Below are 26,096 nucleotides of genomic sequence, written 5' to 3'. Positions count from 1 at the left end.
ACATATGTTTTACACCATTCATATGGGGGGGGGGGGCAGGGGGGGGGGCCGGGGGGAGGGGAGGTGCTGAGAGCTTTATGGGATCTGCACTCACACGTGCACGCGCACGTACACGCACACATACAAACACATCAAGATGACAGTTTCCAGCAGCAGGAGAAACTCCGCTCGCAGACAAGAGGAGGAAGTGATCCAGAGGAACAGCAGCAGCAGAGAGAAGAGCTAAACTAATTTAATGGAACACACACACACACACACACACACACAGAGCAGTGCATGGACATGATACCACCAGCAGTGCATGCTATGCTAATGGGATGATGAATATCAGCTGTATGACGCTGTTGTATTCCAGGAAAATCAGCCCCCACAGCAGCAGCAGCAGCAGCAGCAGCAGCAGCGTGGAGTCGGACCATAATTCTCACTCACTGCAGCGATGACAGTCCAGTCCTTCTGAGAGGAAGCTGGGTCAATGATGATGATTAAAGCCCCGCCCCTTACACTTTTTTTTCCGACTCACTGCTGTGATTTCTCCTCACATGATAAGAAGAGTAAAGGCCCTGGTTGTTGTCTCATGACCCTGTATGTTCTGACTTCAGAACCTCTACTTCCCTCCTTCATCAAATCACTTTTTTTGGACCATGAACAGCTTTGATAATCTGAAGTATGAACACAAATTAATACGCAGTAGGTTTTCTCCACTAAATCAGACAGAGCAAATTAACACGGCCGTCTTTCTTCGTCTTCCTCTCCTCCTGCTGTTCTGTAAAGAATGATGGGTATTTATGACCTAATTTACCCTTGGGGTAACTCAGGTTAGTGCTTCATATTTTAATGTGGTTAAGACTGAGATGAAGGGAGGTGAGAGTAGCTCTAAAGCAGTACTAAAACAAAGTACTCTGAGACAAGGTTTGGGCATTTGTCCATACTGTCAAACACTGGGACAGACAAAATGTCAGGACTGATTTTTTTAAGTTACCACTCGGAATGTTTGCTTAAACCTTCTCAACACTCTGATTTAATGGACCTTAAATATCTGTGAACAAATGAACATTTATTATATAATCTAACTAAGTGATGATGTCATCTTCTTCCTGTCCCTTCTGTTGTTAAAGCCCCGGTTCATCCGTTCATGTTCGAACCATTTCTCTCCCCCGGGCTCTGGGTTTGAACCAGAACTGTGACATCACTGCCGTTGGCCCCTCCCCTGGCTTTGACCTAAGCTCAGATGGTTCAAGCAGAGCCAGAACCAGAAGAACTGTCCAGGAAGCCACCTCCTCCCTGTGGAGGAGCTTTGTAATATCCCATCTGGTTCAGTGGTGACCTGGACACTCAGCAGGAGACGGAGGACTTAGAGAAGGACACCTGGACTACCATTGTGTGATCCCACCCCAAAAAAATAAAGACAGGACGAGAGGGAAATGTTCTACAGGGTTTTTCTAGAATCTTTGAACAATAAGATTTCTTCATGATTTAATATCAATTTGGGCAAAAAAAAGTTTGGTATTTTACCTTTTTATATTAACTTTTTTTTGTCCAAATTGCCTTCAGTCTTTGGTTTAAGGCTTAATGAATATCATTCATACGGAAGAAAGTATTTTTAAAAATACACAACGGTGTTTTGAGGATATTTGACAGGGTTTTCAAAATAGACGGATTTCTGCCCAACAGTCAAAGAACTTTACTTGTTTCCTTGTTTACCATTTCATGTTGTGATAATGTAGAACAGAAATAAATAATTTGGTTACAAATTGGCAAAATATCTGAGCTAACCCAGGCTAAAAAGCTAATGATAACATGCTAACACCAACAGAGTGACAAACAGTTTCCCATCGCCATGACTTGGCGTTTTTAGCTAATTTCGCTTGTAAAGATCATATTGTGTTGCAGATGTTCACGCGCATGCGCACACACACACACACACACAAAACTGCATAGACATGATAACAACAGAGAGTGCTGACTCACCCTGCGTCGCTGCTGTTCCCGCAGATCAGTGCGTCCTTGGCTCCTTCCATTTTGTAAAAATTGTCTACAAAACAAATTTAAAAAAAGAATAAAGTCAACCATCTTATAAACTCCGCCCACACAGGTGCATTTTTCAACTCCCCCATTTTGATTGGCCGTGTCCTCTGGGCTGCACTCAGACACACCTGGTGACTTTTCACTAGTACAGTGGAAAAGTGTGTGATTTTCGCTGACGTTGACAGGGGAACTGCTGTTCCGCCGCTGACTCACGCGGTGAGTTTGTGTCTCTTAGTTTATTTTAAAAATATATATTTTATATATATTTTAAAAAAGCTCTGACAACCTGGACGTCGGTGTAGAAGAGTGAGTATTTGCAAACTCTAATCCACGTTAAAGGGCAGAAAATTACTTTTTTCCGAGGGCACGCACTCTTTGTGACTCAGTCCTTATTTCTTTTCATTCTTAAGTCCAACTAATTAACCAAAGTCCATTGAGAAAGTGCGTAATTTGAGCTTCTTGCAGAAAGGCAGGAGCACTAACCTTTCTGTCACTCTTCGTGTGGCCGTTAAATCATTCAGCTCCATTAATGTTCACAGTGTGTGTTTCTGTACAAGAGTGCTTCAGGTCTGAAAGGACACAAATTAACTGCTTTGGAGTTGATAATATTTTAGTCCAAAGAATTGTATTTTTTTTTATTGGACCTTTGATCCTCATGATTAATCCCTGGTTGGTCTTCAAACCCTCAGCGAGGGTTGGTGAGATCTTGGCTCGTGGGCCGTTACCACAGGATCAATAAACTTGTCCAACTCCTTCTAGTTGTGGTTTGGCTGCTGCCTCTGGTGTGTGAGCGAAAGAGCCCATTATGGCGGCGATGTTCTAAACACTCACATCTGACCACAACTACATTAATACGACTGTGATACGGTCACACCGGGCAGCGACGCCCTCACCAGGCTGAAGAGAGCGTTTAAAGGCTTTTAATATTCAGGAGAGAGAGAGATTCTTCGATGAGGTCTGAGGACACAACGGTTGGAGTCTTTTCTATTACAGGGAAATAATATGAGGAGAAACATAAAATAAAATAAAAAAGAAGTTAAGAGAGAGAGAGATTCTTCGATGAGGTCAAAACGAGTCTACAGACCAGGGTCCACTGCAGATACACTACAGAGCGACTTTTCTATTACAGGGAAATAATAAAAAAAAGAAGTTGTGTGATGACGTGGAAGAAGAAAACATGATGGATGAGGACACAGGAGTGGAGAGAAAAATTAGAGAGGATAAGATGGAGGACAAAGACGACAAAGGCAGAGGAGAAGAAGGTGACAAAGTGATGGAAGAATTAAAGAAAGAGGTGGAGAAGAATATGATGATGAAGAAGAAAGAAGAAAAGGACATGAAGTTAGCTAAATGAGAAGATTGGGAGAGAGGGATAGAAAAAAATTGGGAGGAGAACGACGAAGAAGAAAAAGTTAACAAAGAAAAAGAAAAATGTGGAATGACAAATTCAAGTGAATAATGAGGAACTCAGATGAAGCAGCAGGACTTTGAGTGAATGCTATAATTTCTCTTGCACCGCTGCCTCACAGACAGAACATACAGGGCATTATGGGAAACGTCCAGCTCATGGACATTGATCTGACGGCTGTTTTGAGTCGGCCTGAGTGGGCGGAGCTCTGACGGCGCAGAGCGGCTCTCGGATTTCACAGCAGCAGCTTTTAGGGGGTCGATACGGAAGCCTACAGGGGACATTTGTTTGATGTGATGGATGGAAAAGCAAAGTGGAAACGAACAAACACCAGCAACATTAGCAACGGGCAGCAAACTCTATTACTGTTTCTTTTAGATGGACATTGCCTTGAGAAGAAAGTAGAACATGCACCAATGGACTTCCTGTTTTGTTTTTTTTTAAACTGAGTTTTTAAAATATGTGGAATGTTCTAGGTTACTTAGAACCTCCGTTTTGTGTGTGTGTGTGTCTAAGTTTTTTTTGGGTCAAATTATCTGTAAAAAATATCTGTAAACAAGTTTTGACAAGGCTTCTGTCAGTACTAGCCTGATGTATTTTCTTGTGTGTACTCCGTAGTAGACTTGTACTCAATGATTTTCTCTACAGTCTCCTTGGATATTTTATATCTTTTCCCAACGATGCAGCCAGAATTCCAAATCCAACTCTAAAAAGCCTTTCTGCATTGATCTCCACTCCAGTACTAGTCCAGTTATTTGTCCATTAACATCTAGGATATTTGTTGTTGTCTTCCTAAGGTTAAGAACATTCTCTCCAGTCTCCAGTTTGCTCGACCCTAACCCTAAGGTTTTTTTCTTCCCACTTCACGAGGAAGCCACATAATGTTGTAATGTTGTTTTGCACCAATAAATCTGTCCTCAAGGGATATCTGCTGAGAACATGCAATGTCTATGTAGTGTACAGAGTTCTCAAGAAAATGGACAAGGAGAAGATGGAAACTGAAGTGTCTGAATCTGACGACTGACGATCTGGAAGTGGTTTCACTTGGGAAAAACTATCCAGCTAAAATCAGCTGATCAATACTTCAAAAATCCACCTGGTCCTTCAGTTCAATTCATCTAGAACGTTTCTAAAGGGAAAGATTATATGTACACGTACAGTATGTACAACCGCAGGACATGAAGACTTGAAGACAAACATTTTAGTGACAAGTCCAGGTTGAAAGATTTAGTCGAATAAATAATAAATGCATTAAGGCTCTGTAATGATTTAGGGCTGCATTTCAGTTTGTTAGAGATCTGGTCCCCACACAATTAAGGAAATAATGAATACTGAGAAGTATCATCAGATATGGACACACTATCCAGCACCATGGCCTGGGAAGCACCTCCTCAGCAAAGGTTTCGTCTTACAGGACAATAATGATTTTAAACCTGCTGCAAAAACAGATTTTGTGGAGAAAGAGGATGGCGAGGCTCTGTCAGTGTTTCCTTTTTTGTCCTTTTTGATGATGAAAGTCCCTTTTTTGTCACATGACATGACATTTAGAATTATACAATTTAGTTTTATACCGTTTTCCTGGTTCTATTTTTTGTAAAATAACGGGTAATGGTTATTTTTAAATAAAAGATTATTTGAAACAGTAAAAATCATCAACATCTGTGTAGATGAATGAATAAAAGATTATTTGAAACAGTAAAAATGATCAACATCTGTGTAGATGAAAATGCATGTATTGCATTGTGTTAAATACTAAATGCAAAAGTTAAAAAAAAAAAATTTTTAAAAAAAAGCAGCGACAGTAGAAACAGAATAAAATATCAATTTCAGGTTAGAAATGTGTCAACGCAACATTTTCTGAGGTTAAATGTGACTGAGTTCCTGCAGAAAGAAACGAAGGGAAGCTCAGCTTTCATCTGACAGCGGCGTTAAGTGTTTCCTTAACCCTGACCTCCACGTACGTGTGTATGTGTCAGTACGTTAGTAAGTGTCCGAGTGCGTGCGTGTGTGTGAGTTTGTCCATACCACGTATATTATGTTGCCTGGTCAACACGGCCAACATGTCAAATACTGTATATACCAGGTGACCTCATATGACCTCATTGTGTGTGTACGTGTGTGCGTGTCTGTGTTTATTGACGTCAGTTGTAACCAAAGTGCCAACATGACATTGTCCAGTCCGTTTAGGAAAAGCCAGTCATCACTGCAGGGTGACACGCACACACACACACGTACACAGAGTCACCATCTTGTCTGCTACACTGAGCCACTGCTGCTCTAGTCTCTGAAACAAGGAGCGACCATAAAATATTCTGTTTCAGTTGAACAGAATATTGTCAGAGATAACCTAGACTTCTACTGTATATCCTCCCATGTAAGATTTCAAAAACAGAAACAAAAACTCTAAGCATTTGCCAAAAATCGACAACATTTTCTAAAGATATTCTAATGTATAAAATAAAAATAGCTAAAATAAGCCAAAACATAATGTTACAACCTAATAATAAGTATTTCAGAAAATGTATTAAAATATCTTAGCTAAATGCCAAGAGATATTTAGGCTAAGTTGAATATTAAACAACTCAAGGCTAACCATTTTTTAAAAATTCGAGATTTGAAAAATACAAAAACAAACAAACATCCGTACCATTGTCTTCAAAATAGTCCTTTAAGGATTCCCATGTCTTGTTGTTGCAGTAGAAGGTGGCGTTTGTGGGTAGACTGTCGTTGATGCAGTGCGCGGGGCTGCGAACGCACTTCTGCCGTAGGTTTCCCATAAAAAGCTGAAGGCCAATGAGCGCAAAGACACTCAGGCAAAAGACAGTTAGGATCATGACGTCAGCAAGTTTCTTCACCGACTGGATCAGTGCGCCCACGATGGTCTTCAAACCTGAGGGACGCCGCAGACGTGAGAAAAAAAGGGTAGTAAGCAGCTAATCTCACCGTTAGCCAAAAAAAATGTATATCTGACTGAAATAAAAACAAGTACATTTTAGTTTTTGTTTTCTCCATCATTAAGTAAGTGATAATAATAATATATGCTATGTTTTGATTATCTAGAAGGATGTAATTAATTAGCATGGAAAAACACAAAACTTGACAGTGTTAATGAATGTTTATGTTAGCCTTACGGCTAACTGTGCTGACTAATGAACTAGCTCTCATGAATCCCAGTAGGATGTTCTAGTCATGTACAAATAGTTTAACTTTTTTCATTTAAAGAAAGTAGATAAAGTGTCAAATGTCGTGACAACGATGTTGACTGTATGGATTTAAAGAAAGTAGATAAAGTGTCAAACTTCACCAACATTATGTGTCTGTCTAGCTAGCTCAATCTGTATGTTCTGTTTTGGCATGTCACAAATGTTTTCTTTAAACCTGTGGGGTAAAGTGGGGATTATTAGCAGCAGCACCAAAACGCAACACGACACACAACGACTTTCACCACCACCTACATTCATGTTGCAACAAAACACGCCGGCACAAATGTGGTAAGAACAGCAGGAAGTGCAGACAAGTCAACTGTTAACGTTCAGATTTTAGGAAACCAAAGAAACCAGGAAACTCTGTAGATTTCAGTGATTCGTGTTCACAGTTATCAGGGTTTACTTCATTCCTTAGGAACAGACAAAACTCCAAAAATTTTGGCTCGAAATTAATTTACGCTGTTGCTGTTGATGTAACGAGTTCTGTCCGTAATCTAATGAATGACGGTCATGATCATTTAATGTGGGACATGCGAATGCTGCTAACCGTGCTAACGGTATAGCACGTGTTAAAAAAAACATTAGTTCTCATTTTGCTGTCACTTTTTAGCACTGCATGCTAACATGCAAAGTTTGGACATACAAAGGTTAGCCAGCAGTAGATTGGAAGAAAGATGATTGACTTAGATCAACATGACAAAAACAAAATCATCTGTTTTGTTTATTTACAACTTAAAAGGTCCAAGAGTGAACCATGGCTACAGGGAAGACTGCAGTAGCTCCTTTGCTAACTTTGGCAGCAAAAGACGAATTAGACAAAACAAGCGATGATCCTAAACTTACAATACGTCATCTAGAACAGTAAAAACTGATATTTGCTAATATTCACAATTAATATAAAGCAGCAGCCCAGTCTGACTGGGAAAAGTTACAAAATAAAGTTTTTTTGCTGGTAAAAATGGAATGAATACATAACATAAATGTAAAACTTAGATTTTCTGTTTAACCACAAGTCAAAACACCAAAAATATATAAATAAATATGGTGCTGCTGTTGGCTAACGTTTGGATGTTAACTCACAGTAATTGTCACTTGCTTCTTCCTGCACACTATCTCTTTTCTGTGTTAGTGTGGTGATCAGCAGGTAATGTGCAGGAAACACAGGCCATTTTTTTTAGCGCTTGCAGCAGTTTTTGCCAGAGTGCATTTTGTACATTTGGTACTCGCACTCCCCCACATGCCTCTCTCGCTTCCTCACCTGGGATGACAGAGATGGTTTTGAGCGCTCGCAGCACCCTGAACGTCCTTAAGGCTGACACATTACCCAGGTCCACAAACTCAGTCACATATCTGCAACAAGCCGGGAGACAAGCACAAGAACAGACACACACAGAAGGGTATGACCACACTGAACAACAGCGACACAGACGCAGAGAAAAATGAAGGAAAGAAACAGAGAGAGGAGAGAAACAGTGGAGACAGCTTGACAGGAGTGAAAGGGGGAAATCAGGGCTACCAAGCCAGACACAGCAACTGGTTTAGCCGTGGTTGAAAACAAAAACGTCACCTGAGAACGTTCATCTCCATCACCACTGGATTCAGAGGACACATCTGTGGCACTTGAAGACCACTGAGTGCTGTCATCCACTATGAGGTTCTGACCCATACTTAGTGCTGACTTTACTGTGAGCGACCCCTGGACTGAGAAAAGGAGATTCTGGCTCCGTGTAAAAACTACTGCTCACAAAAACTCTGGTTGAAAAGTTGAAGAAAAATGTCTTTTTTTAAAAAAAAAAACAGTTAAAAAATGTGAATTTAAGTCGTTTAAGTGTGAACTATTTCTTTAGCAGTCACCTCAGTGAATGAAATGACCACAAGAGGCAGCAGAGGCACCTAAATTTCAACATCTCCCTGTAGACATTAGTATTGATACGTAAAGCCCTCCCCTGTGTCTCTCTTGAAAATATGTTATAAATGTATTTGAAAAAAATCAAAATACACAATTCCACACTAAATAACACAAGGCTAAATCACAAAAACCTCCAGTTGTCACTGAAGTGTTTGGCTTTGACAGATCTGACTTCACCGTTTCTTTTTTCAGACAAGGTGATTTTTTTTTCTCTTGTGGGCGGGGTTTGTTGCTGCAAGACGGAGGAGACGTGGAACGAACAAGAAAGGACATTCACCACCACGACAATGTCACGAGGACAAAGGGCTCTTTTTTGTTTGTTTGAGTGTTTTAGCTAATCAATGTCGCCCCCTGTTGGTGGTGAGGCCTTACCTGGAATGACTGAGATAGTTTTCAGGGCTCTCAGCACTCTAAAGGTTCTCAGTGCCTGCAGGTTCCCTACTTTGATAAACTCTGTTAACAACCTGTGGGGGGCAGTGTGGTGGTCATGAACAGACAACAGAAGAAGACAAAAATAACAAAGTCTGAAAATACTGTCATTATTTGAAAACTTACACCTGTCTGACGGTAAATGTGAATTTTAATCACCAGACGGGTAAATGCTAACCAACGCTATGGAAGAATGCTAATCTCCTAGCATAGCCAATCATATGGTTTTCTGCTGAAATTTCTGATGCTAATCTCCTAGCATAGCCAATCATACGGTTTTCTGCTGAAATTTGTGCACATGTGAGAACCTAAGGTTGTTGCCTAGTTTTTGTTTGTTAGTTCTATCTAATGAAATCTTGTTATGCTAATTTATGTAGCAGATTTATCCAATTCAACAAAGTAATGGTAAGAAACTGTGCTAATTTATGTAGCAGATTTATCCAAAAAGTAATGGCAAGAAACTAGCTTGGCTACACTAAAATAACAGAACTTGTGGATTTTTCTTTACCAGAAAATTTCCATATGTTCATATAGGAAAAAAACTGGGAGCTGCTGACGAACCTACATCTTCTCACGTTCAAATATGAGAAAAGAACAACATGGGAACTGATTTCCAAGCATGGCATCAGGGCCTGAGACGGCGCCCAGGTGACGGCAGCCATCTTGGCCTGAGTAATCTGATCCTGGGCTGCTAACAGTCCACCATCCCAGCTCATATTTCACTGATGTTGACTGGCAGGCTGATTGGATTACAGAGGAGGCGTTGGAGGACGGCGGAGAGAGAAGAGGACATTTAGATTGAAGGTGGAGACGACCAGCAGAGAGAAACATCAGTTCATCTCTGTGGTCAAAGTGTTCCTACGGTGTGTTAAATATCCACTGATGTCGGCACTTTTTTACATTAACACCGCAGTTTTTCGCACCGGCGAGTCATTTAAGGCTGTTTCTGAAAGTTTTGTCCTCTGAATTTTGTGTTTTAGTACAATTAAATTATTTATATAACAACGAAAGGTGAAATTAAACTGTTCCAAAGTAAAAACATTCAAAGATTGTTGTTGTTTTTTTACTGGATGTAAAATGGTGAATAAACTGATATTTGCGATTAATTCACTGACCTCGACTGAAGTCCATAGAGAAAATCATCATTTTAACTTCACAAAGACCAAACACTGCATCGGGAAAAAAGGCTGCTTTATCTTAGTGTTAAGATGAGTTTTTTTTTTTTTTAAATTTAATCTAAATCTAATCTAAACTGCTCTATCTTTTATGACGTTACATCAGAGAACACGAAGATTTTAAAACACGTTTTAATTCGCAGGTGTTTTGTTGGTGACTCGTGTTTAATATTCATTGTTCACATTTGCCACAGTGACATAAACTGACCACCGGAGGCAGCAGTAAATCAGCAGCTCCCATGTCCTTGAGAGCACTTTGGTTTCAACTTTTCAGAAAAAAAAAATAGGCTAAAGAACAACAAAGCTGCCGTACGTTTGATCAGCTCTGGTTATTTATTTACTTTCTTCAACAAAACACCCGTCGTCGAGTTCTTACTGCAGTTTCTACAGAAGAGGAGATTTTTTTTAGTTAAAATAACGATTTTTTCATTGTGTTAAAACGTCTAGACTGTCTGTAATCTGTGAAAATGTGGGTGCAGTCTGAAGCTGAGGCTGTCGCTGCTGCTGCTGATGGCGGCCATTAACATGTCATTACTGCAGCCATATCAGGCTCAGAGGGGCGGAGCCTGTGTGTGTGTGTCAGTGAGGGGGGTTTGTCAGTGTGTGTGTGTCAGTAAGGGTGTGTGCCTATTTACTGAACATCACTCTGGTTTTAATAAAGCACAGACACAGGGGAGGTGATGTGTCAGGGGCTCCTGCACACGTGTGATGTGAGAAATGTGTGTATGTGTCAGTACAGACACCATTACCAGATTTGTTTGCCTGCGTGGTCAGCCACACCTTTGCCTAACATGTTACTCATCCTCATTGTGTGTGTGTGTGTGTGCGTGTGGTAAAAGGTGACTTATGTGTCCCTGTCCAGCTAAAGATCCATCTGACCCCAGGACAGCCTTTGGTTCAAGGACACACACCTACTGACTGACTGAGTGTGTGTTGGTGTCTGTCTGTGTGTGTGTGTGTGTTAACAGAACAACCCAATCTCAAGGATAATTTACAGTATTCTTAATTTAGTGTCTTTAATTATGTTTTTGTACCGTGTCTAGTTCTATTCTGTTTCCCAGAATGCATTGCAGAGCTCTTAATAATTTCCATTAAGCATGACAGAAGGTTATTTTCGGGGGGTTTTTTCTACAACAATTCTTAGAACAATTTTCATTGAATCATATTGATTTAATTCTGACAATTATGTGTCAATCCACCGTTGCCAACTTGTCTCTGGTTGAATGTGTAAATTTGGTGCGTTAAATTGTTTCGTTTTAAAATACCTCCAGTGACACCAACAGTTGAACCACAGCCTCCACGGGCTAAAATCACTGATTTTCTCAATGGACTTCTGTGTAGGAGGGCAGATAAACTTAAGTTTCTTTTTAGGGAAGGCTGTCAAAAGAGTGAGAGGAAGCAGTTTCATAGCCATTTCTTTTGTTGAGCGACTAAAATCTGTCATCTTTATAGGGTATTATAGGAAATGATCCATGTTCTCTTTCCTGTACAATAGATTTAGAGAAGTAGAACATCCAGAGGAGGAGAACGTGGGCAGACTGTGAAGCTCCTCAGCTCAAGACATCATTTTTAAAAACCTGGGATTTAATGATGAATTTGTCCTTTAAGTGAAGTCATTTATGCCGCTCAGGGATTTTGGCGTCATCAGGTCACCGGGTCTGGCCGCGTGACCCAGCAGATGCGGCGTTTCCCTCCATCTGAGGACACCTCCATCAGGACACTTCAATTTAGAGTATGGCGGCGGCCGAGGTGACAGTGCTTCATTACAGCCGCGTGCTAACCTCAGAGCCGGGGCCCCAGGGGTCAAGTATTGATCAGATCAGTTCATTGTGATCGTTTATCTTCCCGCTGGCGTCTCTCGCTGCACGCCTTTCAGCTCCTCAGCTCAGTGATTGATCGCCGCCTGATTGCTAACCAAACCAAATGCTAGCGATTTTCCATCAGTCAGTCAATTACAGAAGTGGGCAGGTCATGCTCCGAAACAAAAACCCACCGGCTGTCGCTAGCAGAGGAGGCGTGGCCGAAGGCCTTCAGAGGAGAGTCAGTGAGGTCACAGAGACGACCGAGATTTTTAAACCTGGAGTTTGTTTTTCTCTGAGCACAAAGTATGTTTTTCTGGGGTTTTTTTAATTGTATTTTTTCCACGTGGATGTGTGTGTGTGTGTGTTTGTTTCACTCACGCCATGGTGATGACACTGAAGTCCAACCAATTCCATGGATCCCTCAGGAAGGTGAACGGTCCCACGCAGAAACCACGGGCCAGGATTTTTATTAGAGATTCAAACGTGTAGATACCTGTGAAGGTGTACCTGAGGGACACGNATGATGTTGATGTATCTTTCAGACTTACTCCAGGTATTTGGCCCAGTACGCTGGCTCTGACATGGCCATGAAGCAGCAGTTGGTCAGGATGGTGCACATGATGAACAGACTGAATAATGTGAGCAGGTTAAGGAACAAGACGCAGTAACATCAAGCACATCAACAAAACTGTTTAATAGTTAGTCGTAATAAAAGGAGGAAAACAGGAAAAAGAAGAAATGATGTTTTGTTTTTTTTAGATTTTTTTTCTCTTTACCACAATTAAGGTAAAGAGAAAAAGAAATCTGAATAAGTGATAAAGTTAAAGCAATAAGTTTTATGGAACTAAATAATTCATAATTAAACAATAATTATTCGCCACATTTATTCATAGATTTAAGTTGATGATACTGTTTTATCAATGTTTGCTCCAAATATGACGATTCAGAAATGTGTTTGTTTTTACCCTTTGGAGAAAATAAAACAATCACCTGTGTTAGACTGAATGGTTTTTAAATAAAGCATAAAGCGCTAATCGAATGTTCAATCAAATGGACAACGAGCTCGTACGTTTTCTTCTTACATCACGGCTCTAATGCCTTCATTAATGTGGTCTTGTGCCTTTAACTGATGTGTGGCCCAGTTTGACAGCAGATTAAAATTCCATTTAAAGGGACCAGAGAAGAAAACGCCGGGCCTCTGTCTGATCAGAGCCGGAACTTTCTAAAGCAGCACACGCTAACGATCACCTTCACCTGCCGTGTCGAAAACACCACACGCAATGTGGTGGGAGAGTGAGCCGGCTGTGCTGTCAATCACAGCTATAAATGAATCATAATTATTGTAATTTGACAGAGGGAACATGCTCCCCGTGTGAGCGCCGCCTCAACTCCGGCTCAGAGTCGTTTGAGCGGCGGGCTAATTGTTGATTGAGCGCCAACTCTAATGATGTTGCTGGAGCGCAGTGGTAGGCGGCGAGGTAACACGGTTACCGATTGACAAACAACGCAAATGTTCCCCCGCCGCCACTGCTGCCACAGAGCCAGGAGCTAATTATGCCATAATGACAGCTCTGATGTTTTGGACCTCCCAGGCCACCATACCATAATGTCATTACACCTCCCACCGCCACGGCAGGAGTCGGCTTCCTGCTTCACCTGAGCATTTTTCCTCTCCCTTCGTCTTTCCATTCCCCGGTGTTTCCCTCTGACTTAATCAGAGTCAAAGGTGAATTCAAGGAGTCCTGGAGGAGGGTGTGTTCAATTGACTGGATTCTTCCTTTAAGGAACTTTGACCTTTGAGTGACTCTTTAAGCAGCTAAGGTCAGGGCAGGACTGTAGCTTAGCTCGATCAGACGACCTGCAGATTTCACTAAAAAAAAAAAAGTAAGAGATGACAATTCTGTTTTCCAGACTTTGATCAGTAGGTGGACAAAAGGACGTGACCCATTTGTGTGATTCATAAATGTCACTCATCGAGGCCATTTTGTAGAAGCCTAACATTTTAGAAGAACAATGTTTTTTTTTTTTAAACTAAAACCCAGCAGTCGGTTGTCGGTGCCACTTCCAGACCCAGATTTCTGTTCAAACAGTCGTGACGTTGTCCCAGCTCTGGTTCAGAGCGTCAGGAAAGGCGGAAATTCCTTAACAGTGAGAACGTCCAACGGTTTTGTTTTTTTTTTTCATGTTAATTCCAGAAACAGAGTGTAAGCGTGCGGCCTCACTCCACACCTTGTCATCGTGGCGCCACCACAGCTGGGCAGACCTCCAGGCTGCACTTGATCGCTTGCAAACACTTTCAAACGACTCAAACATAAGAGAATAAAACCCACTTCAGCTCTACGTCTGCTCTTAGAACATTTTTGATTTCTCTCCGTCTCTCTCTCTCACACACACACACACACACTGTGCCGACCTCTTCACCCTTTCATCTCCTGACAACAGCGGTGTGTCCAACGGCTCGATGTCGCTCAACACCAGAAGCCGCCGCCAGCAGTAAAAATAGATAAGTGTGGTGTGGAGGGTGGGGGGGTAAAGGTGTGTGTGTGTGTGTGTGTGTTGGTGTCGCTGTGTGTTGGACAGAGCTGTTGAGTTTAAGGTGTGAACTCATATCTGTCATGTTGACGTCTGGAGTCTGAGGGCCGATGGACGCCTGCGAGTGACACGAAATATCGAGACCTTTTATGCAGATGCAGACGCAAATCCACATCACGGCCATGTTCACAAAAAAAAAAACAAAAAAAAAACACAGATGGTGCTAATGTCCGTTTATCTTTCCATTTATCATTTGTCCCAGCCTGAGTCCTACACGCAGGTCACCGTGTTCTGAGCGCCCTCAGCGCTGAGTGGTGGCCATTTAAGGTTAGCATAAGGCGAGAGGAAAACATACAGTCGCTGCCAACTGTGACGGCAGAAGAAAACATGGGCATGTATGGAAGGCACATCAGATTACGTCTAGAATATTCCAAAACTCATCTCATTGGCTGCCTTTTCTAACAGTGAAGGACATGTGGACTTAGTTTTCAGGGACAGTCGGTGACTTCACGTTACTGCGGACACGCTGGAGAACTTCTGCCTCACACAACGTTATTTTACTATGTTGGAATTCTAAACTCTTGGTTCAAACAAACGTCAGTGGCACAAACTGACCACATGGGGCAGCAAAATACACATTTAAGGATATGAGTGGACCAGGACCTTGATGGCGATTCTGCGTACAGGATGAAATGGACTCAAGATGTAGAGAGCAGATGTGGCACTGAAACGGAAGATGGCTTTTCCTTTGTTCAGGACTATGAAAGTCTGAAAGAGAGACAAAACAAAGGAAGAGAAACACGTTGAAATACACACACACACCTATATATACACACACACAAACACACACACACCTATACACACACACAGGTTTTCTGTGAACTTGGCAAGCAAAGAGTCAATTAATCTTCCAAGGATTCGCCGACAGAGACGGGGGACATTTCCAGAAAACTCAAATCCACACACTGAGTGACACACACACACACTTACACACACACACACACACTAACAGCCTACCCTCTGGTCTTTGAAGTAGTATGGATCGATGTCTTCCAGGGGAACGCCCACCAGATGAGACGGGATCTCAGCAAAGATGCGTGGCAGTGTTTTTCCTGCCTCCAGGTCGGGCCTGGGCCGGGGAAGCTCCACATCTCCCAGGTCCTGATATTTCACATACACACACACACACACACAGAGTACACAAACATTTACACAAGTACACACAGACACATTACTGTGTCTCTAAAACCCCTCAGATCTTTTTCCTGAAGCTGTTCTGTGTCTTACGGTGTCAGGTTTCATCCGCCTCCTTTTCCTAATTGCTGCAATGATGATGTCTCCAGGAGTGTGTGTTGCTGTGTGTGCGCGTGCGTGTGTGTGTACCTCCTGGTACTGTTTGTTTTGTCGGGACTGCTCCTGGACGATGCGCTGCTCGATGGCCGCCAGGGAGTCCGGCGTGAAGCGCTGAAAGCTCTCTGGTCCCATTGGAAACACAAAGCCAGCCATCTTCTCATCCTGATCCTCCTGCTGACCGGCCCGGTATACCAGCTGAGAAGAACAAGTGACCGCCAGGTTAAAACCCACAGACCATCATTTTAAAACTTTTAAAGCTGTTCTTGAAATTCAGACACTGGTGGATTTTAATTGCTCCTCAAATTTATATTATTTTTAACCTAGTTTGACAATGTCGGGCTCACCTTGCAAACCACACACACAAAGTCCTTTGCTGTGTAGAGCAGCTTATTTTAAAAGTGCATTACATTTCAACCAATCAAATATCACTGGGTAAGAGAGCCGGAAGGTAAACCACAAGTAAAATGAGCCACAAATATCTTTAAGCCTAAAGAGTTAGTCCAAGAACAGCTTGAATTTAAAAAAAAAAAAACAATAGCAAATATTAATAAAAGAATGTGTTCATAAAATGCACAAACATCATACACTTTTCTTTACAACAGGGGGCGTTAGTGTTGTTATAAGAAGCAAAAAGGAATCATTTCTCTTTTTTAAAAAAGGATGATGTTTCCTTTTTTGGACTCCTCCAGTTTAAGATGAGGAGTGTTTGATTCGAGAGCCTCGAGTGTCTCGTTGTCTTCTCTCTCTGGATGATTGCTCGTGACCAACGTCAGCTGCTTTAGCAACAAAGCAATCACTCACAGCCTACTGACTCTCAACTCTTGTCTACTGACCCCGGGCTGATGATGTCCACGCAACGCGGACCACAGACAGGTTTTTTTTTTTTTTTAAAAGCATGAACTGGTATTTAAGTTTGGAGCGAAAAACGGTGATGTTTTTGGTTAATGCTTGATTTTCATGATGAACACCTGAAACTGAACTATCGCTGATGGGCTCTTGAATCACCCACAACAGCTAAAACTGAGGCTAACAAGTGTTTTCATCTAGTTAACAGGCCTGGCCACAAATTAGGGGAAATACTGAAACACAACGAGCCCTGAATCAGACATGACATCACCTGAACATCAGAGTCACGAGACGAGGGGAAATACTTTGACTAAATATTTGAATGTTGTTATAAGTGAAATTGTTCCCCTACAACAAGTTGTGCTGCCACCTAGAGACTTATCTTATTGTAAAAGTATCTTATGGTAAAAGTAAAATAGTCCAGAGAACTCCATTTCAAACACTAAAAATTTAAGATGATTGTCCTTCCGTGTGGATGTCGGCTACAGTGAGTACGTGACTAAGTAACGGAGCAGAATGGAAACAGATCATCGACACGTGTGTGTGTGTGACTGGGTGGATGACAGCTTTTGATAAGAATGGAAAGCAGAGCTAGATTATCCTTTGATGTGGACACACACACACACAGAGAAGCACAGACACACAACTCAGAAATCAGATTTGGGAGCTGTGAAGAATAACTGCATGAAAGGTTGAAAAACGAGGCCTGTCGAATCATTCAATTACCATCAAGGAGGCAGATGGTCTCCACACACACACACACACACACACACACACAAACTTGGACTCTTGTCTAAGATGCTGGACACTGCCTTTGCTAACGTAGCACCTGCAGCCACCAGTGGAGCCACATTAGCTTAGCTCATCAATACTTGTAATTAGTCGTCCTAATGTCTGTGTGTTCAGTGTTAACAGATGTCCACTGTTGTACAGTAAAGTTAGTCTCAGAGTACATCTGGAGTTCTGACTCTTTACTTCTAACACTCACTATAAATATCTGGTTAAAAAAATATTTCAAATTCGTTAATTTTCTTCGTTTTAAAGCAGCTACTAAATCAACGATCTTTGTTTTAAATAAATCATATTTAATTCATGTAAGTGAACATCCCTGGTCTCAGTGTCTGGTTTTGGGTCGTTTTCTATTAAGAAATAATGTGAGTTTTAATAAAAGCAGGAAAGGAAAACAGACAATAATACAATATATATATATTATTATATATATATATATAATATAATAATCCTCGTAGTCATGTTCTTAATAAGGAAACTCTCCGTCTATGGCCTCCGTGGCTGCAGAGTCATCTCAGATTAGTCAGATCTTTAAACGTCCTGACAGGCAGAAAGTTTGCTTCCTTTTGTTGCGTCTTCCAGTCAGGCTTCCATCACAGCCTCCCACTCTCTCTGTCTCTGTGCTGTTAGATAATAACCTGAGAGAGGGCAGGCTCTACAGCTCTTCTGGCTGCTTTGCTCAAGGGTCAGAAGGAACTCGGAGTCCCTGACAACCGGCTGATGTGGGGACAGAACAAGAGTTTAAGTGACAGATACTCAAAGCCAGGCGAGTGTGTTATGAAACGCAGAGAGGAGGCAGGAACCGTAGCGGGTTTCTGGGTCAAAGCACCAACACAGACGAAGCAGCGCTGCCCCCAGGAAAGACACATACACCACATACGACACGCGGTGAAGAAGCAGACACGCTACACTTTATAACTGCAGTTTACGTGCGTGGACATGTGGTTGAATGAGGCGAAAGTGACGGCCATTAGTGCATACAGTAAATAACAATCTGGTTTTAAAAAAAACAAGTTAACCAAACCTGCTTTACCCAGTGTAAACAGTTCAGGTCCTTAGAGACTTGAGAACTTAAACTAAGTTTTAAAAGCAAGCAAGCTAGCCCTGAACTGATCAACTACATTAACGAGTGCTAAAACAAAGCTAGCACGTTCTTTAGGCAAACTAACAGATCATTTAAAACGTGTTCATGTCTTTACATCAACATTCCTAATCTTTAATTCAGGCAAAGCAGAATTGAAAAACAAGTAAATAAAGGACCGTAAAAAAAGGCTAATAAGCGCTAAACTGAGCCCGCTGGATCTTAAACAAACCGTTTAAAACTCTGACATTGAGCTCCTAAACTAACTTGACAAACTGTAAAAGGTCTTTAAACCAAGACTTACAAAACAGCTGACAACAAGGGAGGCCCAAGCTAGTAAAACACTGACCAAGCTAGCGGGCACTTTAACTGAGCTAATGTGACAAATTAATGAAGCAGTCTGAAGTATCGGACTTAAATGGTAACCAGAAAGATGTCAAACAGTGTGACCCTAAAGAAAAAGTCCTATGAATAGACCACTTCCAGCGTGCGAAAATAAGCAACGCAATCAAACGGCAACAAAACACTGACGCCAACACACCTGCAGCAGCAGCGGTGGTAGTGAACAGGAGGCACTTTTAATTTGGCTAAAAGGAAAACCATTATGACACTGTGCTGCTGCCACCGTCACTGCTGCTGCTGCTGCTGCTGCTCATTACAAGACATGACTCAGGGCTCAGACGTAGAGCAGTCACCACAGAAGACCACTGAGGCCTGTTTGTCTTCAAGATGGTTGAGGGACGGGGCTTCTGTTGTGGGTGGTTAGTGGGTGAAGGTTGACCCTGACACGCAGACGCCTCCGTGCGTCATTTTAAAGCTCAGTGTTGGATGACAGCGATTCACACCTTCACAGTACAATCTCACTTTAACGGAGATGGTGCTGTTTTTCTGCTGCAGACACCGAAGACTGAGGTTTTTCAGAGGAACATGAAATAATTATAATAATGAAGACGCCGATTTTTACCATTAGGTCTGTGTCTTCTACTGCACTTCTACGTCATTTCTTTTAAATGTCTGTGCCGAGCCAGAAACTAAAGCCTTTCTGTTCAGACTCCAGTGCGTGAGTTTGAAAAAAGCATTGTTAAAAGAACGGAAAAAAGATAATTAACATTTTGTCTGGAAGCAGCTCAAAAACTACAAAAACTGTGGAAAGCATCCAAAAAAGAATAAAAATTTTAAACAACTGAATGTTAAACAAAACACACCAGGATTTATCTTAAGAAAACTGTAGTAATACAAAGATAAAAAAATATGATTGGTTTAAGAACTAAATAGTCCACAAAACATTCCCAGAACGACAAAAGGCAGCAATTAGCTAAATGTAAAATTTAAAATACATTTCAGAAATTTAAAAACAGCAAATGTAACAGCACACCAAATAAAGCTTGAAGAGCTCAAAAACCCAGAACAGTTTTGTCGTATGTTTCGTGTGTTTTAAAGCTGAAGAAACACGTGATGATTGAACTGAAGTGAGCAGCGTCATCATCACAGGCCTCTGAGCTCAGGGGTCAGGGGTGCTCAGGAGTCAGGGGTCAGGGGTCAGGGGAGCACCATGTGAGGAGCAGAGGTGGACCAGAACAACAACCAGCAGCTAAGCAGCCAATGACAGGTCGTCAGAGTGGATCAGTCAACCTCCCAGCAGAAACAGGACCAGGGTTTTCATCAGGACAGAGACTGATGTGACTTCCACTCTCCACTACGGTGCTGGAGAGTGAGAGGTTTGCAAACAAGAGTTGTCAAGTCAGCTTTAAATCAGTACGGTCTGTCATTCCACCGGGCTGGTGGCGTGTTGTTGGTCACTTGTTCTTTTATTTTTTATAGAACTCATGTGGGGTCTACAAAATAAAGCAGTGAACTTACTGTACAGCAGTAGTCACTGGTAACCAAAGCTAACCATCAGCTACAAAGAGAAAAAAAAACCTGAACTGGCCCTTTAAAGGTCCGGCTGAAGAAAGCCGTACAGGTTGTGTTATTTTAACGTCACAGATGACCGGTTTCTTCCGTGTATTTACTTGTTTTCTTCCGAGGGCCGAGGCCGAGCGTCCACTCTCTGACGAGGATTTGCCGACACCTATCAAACTCGTTATCGTCACGGCGACCTTGACCAGAATATGAACTGACAGCAGCTATAGTGTGAGCGTGTTAATAACCAGAGCAGAGCCACTCAGAGTGGACCCTCACACAGACCTCAGACACATTAAATGGACATTATCATGTTGACATTTCTTTGTCTTGGCGAGTGGGAACACAAAAAGGTCCATAATGGAACATCTACCGTCCCACTGAGCTGAAGTGTGAGCTTTGTTTTTTTATTTTTATTATTTTATCCTTGAAATGTGTTTATTCAGAAACAGTGAGTTCAGCTCACAGGAACATAAGAGCTGCTGATCTACTGCTGCCCCTTGTGGACAGTTTGTGTCACTGAGGTAAACCAGAACGACTTTAAAAATCGTAGAAGAACTTAGTGACGGAGGCAGCAAAAGGTCAACTGTGGTGGAGGTGGAATCGTCAGTTTCGTTCCTGGATTTTAGTTTAAAAAAAAAATACAATTAGTTTGAAGCTAAGATTAAAGAAGTTTGTCTAACAGCCAGTCATTAGCACTGGATATGTTCTAAAGGTTCAACTACCATAAAGTGGCAGGGATTCTCTTGATCTAGCCTTTTGTTAAAGGTCCAGTCTGTAACATTTAGATGTTTTATTGGCAGTGTAATTCAAAGACTCTCTCTCAGTCTCTCTCTCTCAACATATATTAACCTGTTATGGAATGGTATTGAGGTTTGAATGTCACACACACTCACACTCTCTCTTTCTCTCTCTCTCACACACACACACACACAGACAGCGACACATGCTTGCACACACACAAGGACACATAGCTTTCTATTTCTGTGTATCTCTTATTTCAGCCTGTTGTTCTTTGTTCATCATTTCACTTCCAGTCAATTCTCATCTTTGTTAACATGAAAAACAACAGACAAACTGAGCAAAAAAAATAAGCCTGTCGATGTTTTCTTTCGGCGTGGATGAGCAAGGAAACTTCGTGCAGACGTCCGTCAGATCGCACCGACTCGTCTGTGTAACCGACGTGTGAGAATAAACGAGCGGTAAATTTATCTGCTGGACAGCTGGCCGCGTCGGGAAGTGACGCACAACTGACTTTAACTCTGCTTTAATGTGAGAAAAAAAACATGCATTTTAGTGTAAACTACAGCCGAGGTGGCGACTAAAAAATACAGCGTCAGAAAGAGCAGCGTTCATGTACAAGGATGAGTCATGTGACTTTAATGAAGACGGGAAAACAAGGCTCTCTCTCAAAGGCTACAAGGAAGGAGGGAAGGAAGGAAACAAGGACAGGTAGAGGATGATGTCCTAGTCTGGATGTAATCAGCAGGGGGCGCTCACTGCATAGTCTGTGCTCACTTTGCCTCAACACTTTACAAAGTCAGGCTCCGATAAAACAAAAACCAAAAAACCAAGAAGAGTCAGAAGTTTGGAGAAGTTTTCTGCATGAGTCCAGCTTAATTAAATACGCACACACACACCACTGTGTGTGTGTGGTGTGTGTGTGTGTGTATCTCTCTGGGGAAATCAGACATGAGGAGGACATGGACACCTGTGGCTCACTGCTGTCAGCCACTAAGGACCAGGCAGAATGTTCAGGAAGCATCGGACAGAGTGGTCGCGGGACACTAGGGCAGGAGGACAGGAGGAGGAGGAGAAGGAGGAGGAGGAAGGGGAGGAAGGGGAGGAAGGGGGGGAGGGGGAGGACGGGGAGGAAGGGGGGGAGGGGGAGGGGGACGACGGGGAGGGGGAGGCGCACGAGGATCGACAGGAGAGAACAAAAGAGGAGGAAAAGAGGGTAAAGTGTGGGTGTGTGGGCGTGCACATGCACAGTCATGGTCCAGTATATTATACAGACTGTAATATTATACTGGATATGTACATTAAAGCAGCAGGAGGAGGAGGAGGAGGAGCAGGAGGAGCAAGAGGAGGCGTCATCATGAGAAAAAACATGATGATGAATCAGTTTCTTCTATAGCTTCCAGAAATGTCCTTTAAAGAGAAAGTTCAGGGATTTTTTTCTTTATTTCCTGTATGGTGATATGACATTCAGGGAGTGTGTGTGTGTGTGTGTGTGTGGGTGTGTGAAAACACAGGATTTTCTGTCTCGGTGGAAACATGGCCGCCAGAGGAGACTCCAGGAAACAGCAGAATCTAGCCGGTGAACAGAAGAGTGGGCTCATCAGTTTGATTTTTGCCCAAATCTGCAGAATCATCAGAAAGAGTGGAGCTGATGAGTCCACACAGCGCTGTTAGAATCCCAGCTCTCTCAGTGTACAACAATGACACCGAGGTATTGAATTCCTGAACTCGTTCCATCTTTAATGAGACCTACTGTATAAACTGTACATTACATTTGAAAGCAAAGCAAAATCTACGGGACAAAAAAAAAAAAGCCAAAAAGAAATAATGAAGTTGTGTCCATGCACTCACACTTATTTTAGCACTGTTTTAAAAACAGCTTTAGATTTTCGTCGGAGCCTCCAGTCACTGGTCTGGACACACATAGAGTTTAACAAAATCATGTAAATCACTTTTCTTGTCTTTTTCTGCATCTGCAGCTACAGTAATGAGTAGAGCTGGAGGTTTTTGTGTAAAAAGTACTAGTACTGATTTGGTACTTCCATCCTCCATCCATAAAGAACGACATGGTGACGTGCAGTTCAGTCGTTTGGCCAGGGGTGGCACTCCACTGAGCTTTTCACATCTTTAATGCAGTTCTGTTTCAGCAGTTTTTTTTAACCCTGTTCTGTTTAAGGGGCCGTTGAAAATATTGTGACCTTCTCCTCAGTTAGACCTTTAATTTCAGATTTGGATCTGATGATCTTTTTAAAGCCAGACTCTCTCTGTAATATTTGGGGGTTTTTTTAAGCCAGACTCTCTCTGTAAGATTTGGGGTTTTTTTTTCTTCTACCTCCTTCCTCCAGCAGCGGAGAAGTCAGTGGTCACTGACAGAGGGATTTGGCCGGATTTTTAACCCAGATTTGCTAAACTTTATTTTAACTTAGCTTTACTCTCTGACTGAAGTTTGACTGAAAACTATTTCTCAGCAGTTAAGGCTGTGTGTTCTGATGCATCTGTATGGAAGTCTGTGTCTTTACCTACGTTTTTAAATGTCTGTTGCTGACAATGTTCATGCTTCTCCTCCAGACACACCTCAGGTCTCCCTGTAACTCTTCACATATTCACTGTGGTTGAGTTGAAGGTCAGAGGTCCTGGGTCTGTGTGTGTGTGTGTGTGTGCAGGTGTCAGGTGAAAAACTAAATCAGGTCACCTTTCAGCTGCGCTACCATCATAGAGACCCAGCAGGACCACACTGATCCCTGAGTGAGCGTTGCTTACACACTGACATACATTCACACATTCATTATTCACACCTTCATTATTCACACGCTCACTCTCTTATTCACTCTTTTCCCCTTCTGTAGTTCAACCACACCTGGGTCATCGCTCACACACCTGCTGACCTCAACACCCTCAGAAATATTCAGGAAAAAGAAAAAAGACGAAAAGGACGCAAGGTCAGAGGTCACATCAGGTCAATGACAGACAACCGCCGCATAAAAGATATCATAACAACGTCAAATGGTCCGTGACCCTCAGAGGACAGTGGAGGTACTGCAGCGGTGCTGTAACACGTTTTGTATAATTAGCACATTTGAATTAAATCATTAATATATGAACCTGTGGAGTCACAACAACATTGTTGTGTTATATAAATGGCACTTGGCCCAGTTTAATACAAACACAACATAAATATAGCCTCACGCTGCCCTGCCCCTCCATCAATTCGTCTAAATTCACTAAAGTTTATTTTGTCAAAACTGACAACATAAATATAGCCTCACGCTGCCCCGCCCCTCCATCGATTCGTCTAAATTCATTAAAGTTTCTTTTTTTGGTCAAAACTAAAATAATTTTTTGTCAAGTAAACACCTCATTTTTTTCCTCTTCTTCCCATTTTCTCCTTCGACTTCATTTGTCATCTCTTCTATTGTTTCCTCTCCTCTCTCGCTCTTCCTTTAACCGCTCCAGTCCAACTCCTTTTTTTCTATTTTCTACTTTCTCTTTCCTTTTGGCCTCCTTTTCCTCCTCTGCCTAAATGTATCACCTTCGTCTCTTCATTCTTTTATTCTCTGCTCTTATACACATCGTTTCTACAGCCTAAATCTTCTCGTCTGTTCTCAGGATGCTTTTCTTTATTCTTCTGGGTCTGTCTTACTTCTTCTTCTTTTCTTCTTCTTTGCTCCAGCTTGTTTCTCTTCCTTCTTCACCCCTGCTCCTCCCCTCTACCTTCCTGACATGTCTATCGTTCCACCTCTCCTGTGTCAGCGCTCTGTCGTTCAGCTGTCACATTCAAACTGGGACACACACACACACACACACTCACTCACAGTCAGTCAGAAAATTATCAGCCTGTGGCTCGCCAAGCCTCCGGCCGCCATGTTGGATCAGCCACTGTCACACCATACCAACCAGGACAGACACCCAGTGTAGATATTATTAGAGACTATTCAGTCCTACACCCCCCCCCACACACACACACACACACACCTTAGTGTCCTGTTACTGTTTGTACTGTTTTAACTGCAGGTTAAAGGTTTCTGTGGTAAAAGAAAAAGAAAAAAAAAACAGAAAAACTCAACTGTCAAAATAAAACCCTCATCAGTTTTCATATAAATGGATGATGTTTATGAACACTGATCAGATGCAGTCATGTCCCCAAATGAATCCTATCTGGATAATTAATTAACAGACTGAAATGCAGCCCCAAACCATCACAGATCCCCCTGTTCTCTCATTTTAAGTTCTCATGTAAATTCCAAATAAAAGCTCTGTTGTCGCTGAATTTGAAGTTATTTTATTGAGTCCTTCTTTCTTATTATTTATTCAAATTATTGTTGTTTTTAATTTTTGATATTTTTTAAACTTTTCCCAAATTACTGAAAATGTTCATATTGTCTGTCGTCAGGAGGCCATAACCACTGATCACAGCCTAATCAATAGATGAATTGATACACTTCAGCTCAGATCGCCACCCTGAAAGGTCAGGGGCGTGACCTCCACATCTTTACGGCGAGTAAGAGTAACATGACTCAGCGAACCTGTGTGTGTGTGTGTGTGTGTGTGTGTCAGTCTGTTCTTTTGTCGAACTCATATTGAGGCAAACTCCCAGTGAGACTGCCTCTAAGCTCCGCCCCCTCCACCTACCCCCCCGCCCCCCCACACACACAGACACAGACACACACCTTCCTTCATCAGGCATCAATATTATTCAGGTTCCTTTTAATTTAGCACTAAAGGAGGTCAGACCAACCAGCTTGTCGCCTGTAATAGCTTTGTCATGAGTGCTGACACACACACACACACACACACACACACACACACACACACACACGCTCTACTTCTGGCACATTATTTTTGCATAAAAGTTCAGAAGTCAATGAATTTGTACCGACAGATTAGAGGTTCAGCCGCAG

The 26,096-nt window shown here is 42.1% G+C and overlaps 1 protein-coding gene across 1 annotated transcript in view; it reads right to left on the bottom strand.

The window, feature by feature from the left end:
* LOC103377201 (sodium channel protein type 4 subunit alpha-like) overlaps positions 1-26,096 on the bottom strand; it is an 81,570-nt gene that overhangs the window by 44,351 nt on the left and 11,123 nt on the right. The window contains 8 exon segments of the mRNA XM_017031562.2: positions 1,969-2,032; positions 6,081-6,323; positions 7,898-7,989; positions 12,333-12,461; positions 12,503-12,592; positions 15,136-15,254; positions 15,504-15,647; positions 15,870-16,034. Coding sequence (XP_016887051.1) covers positions 1,969-2,032; positions 6,081-6,323; positions 7,898-7,989; positions 12,333-12,461; positions 12,503-12,592; positions 15,136-15,254; positions 15,504-15,647; positions 15,870-15,992 — 1,004 coding nt within the window. The 5' untranslated portion in view covers positions 15,993-16,034.

Source organism: Cynoglossus semilaevis, chromosome 3 (genome assembly GCF_000523025.1).
Source record: "Cynoglossus semilaevis isolate Cse_v1.0 chromosome 3, Cse_v1.0, whole genome shotgun sequence".
Classification (NCBI taxonomy): domain Eukaryota; kingdom Metazoa; phylum Chordata; class Actinopteri; order Pleuronectiformes; family Cynoglossidae; genus Cynoglossus; species Cynoglossus semilaevis.
The sequence above is the reverse complement of the archived record's forward strand: the minus strand, read 5'-3'. Positions and strand labels throughout refer to the sequence as shown.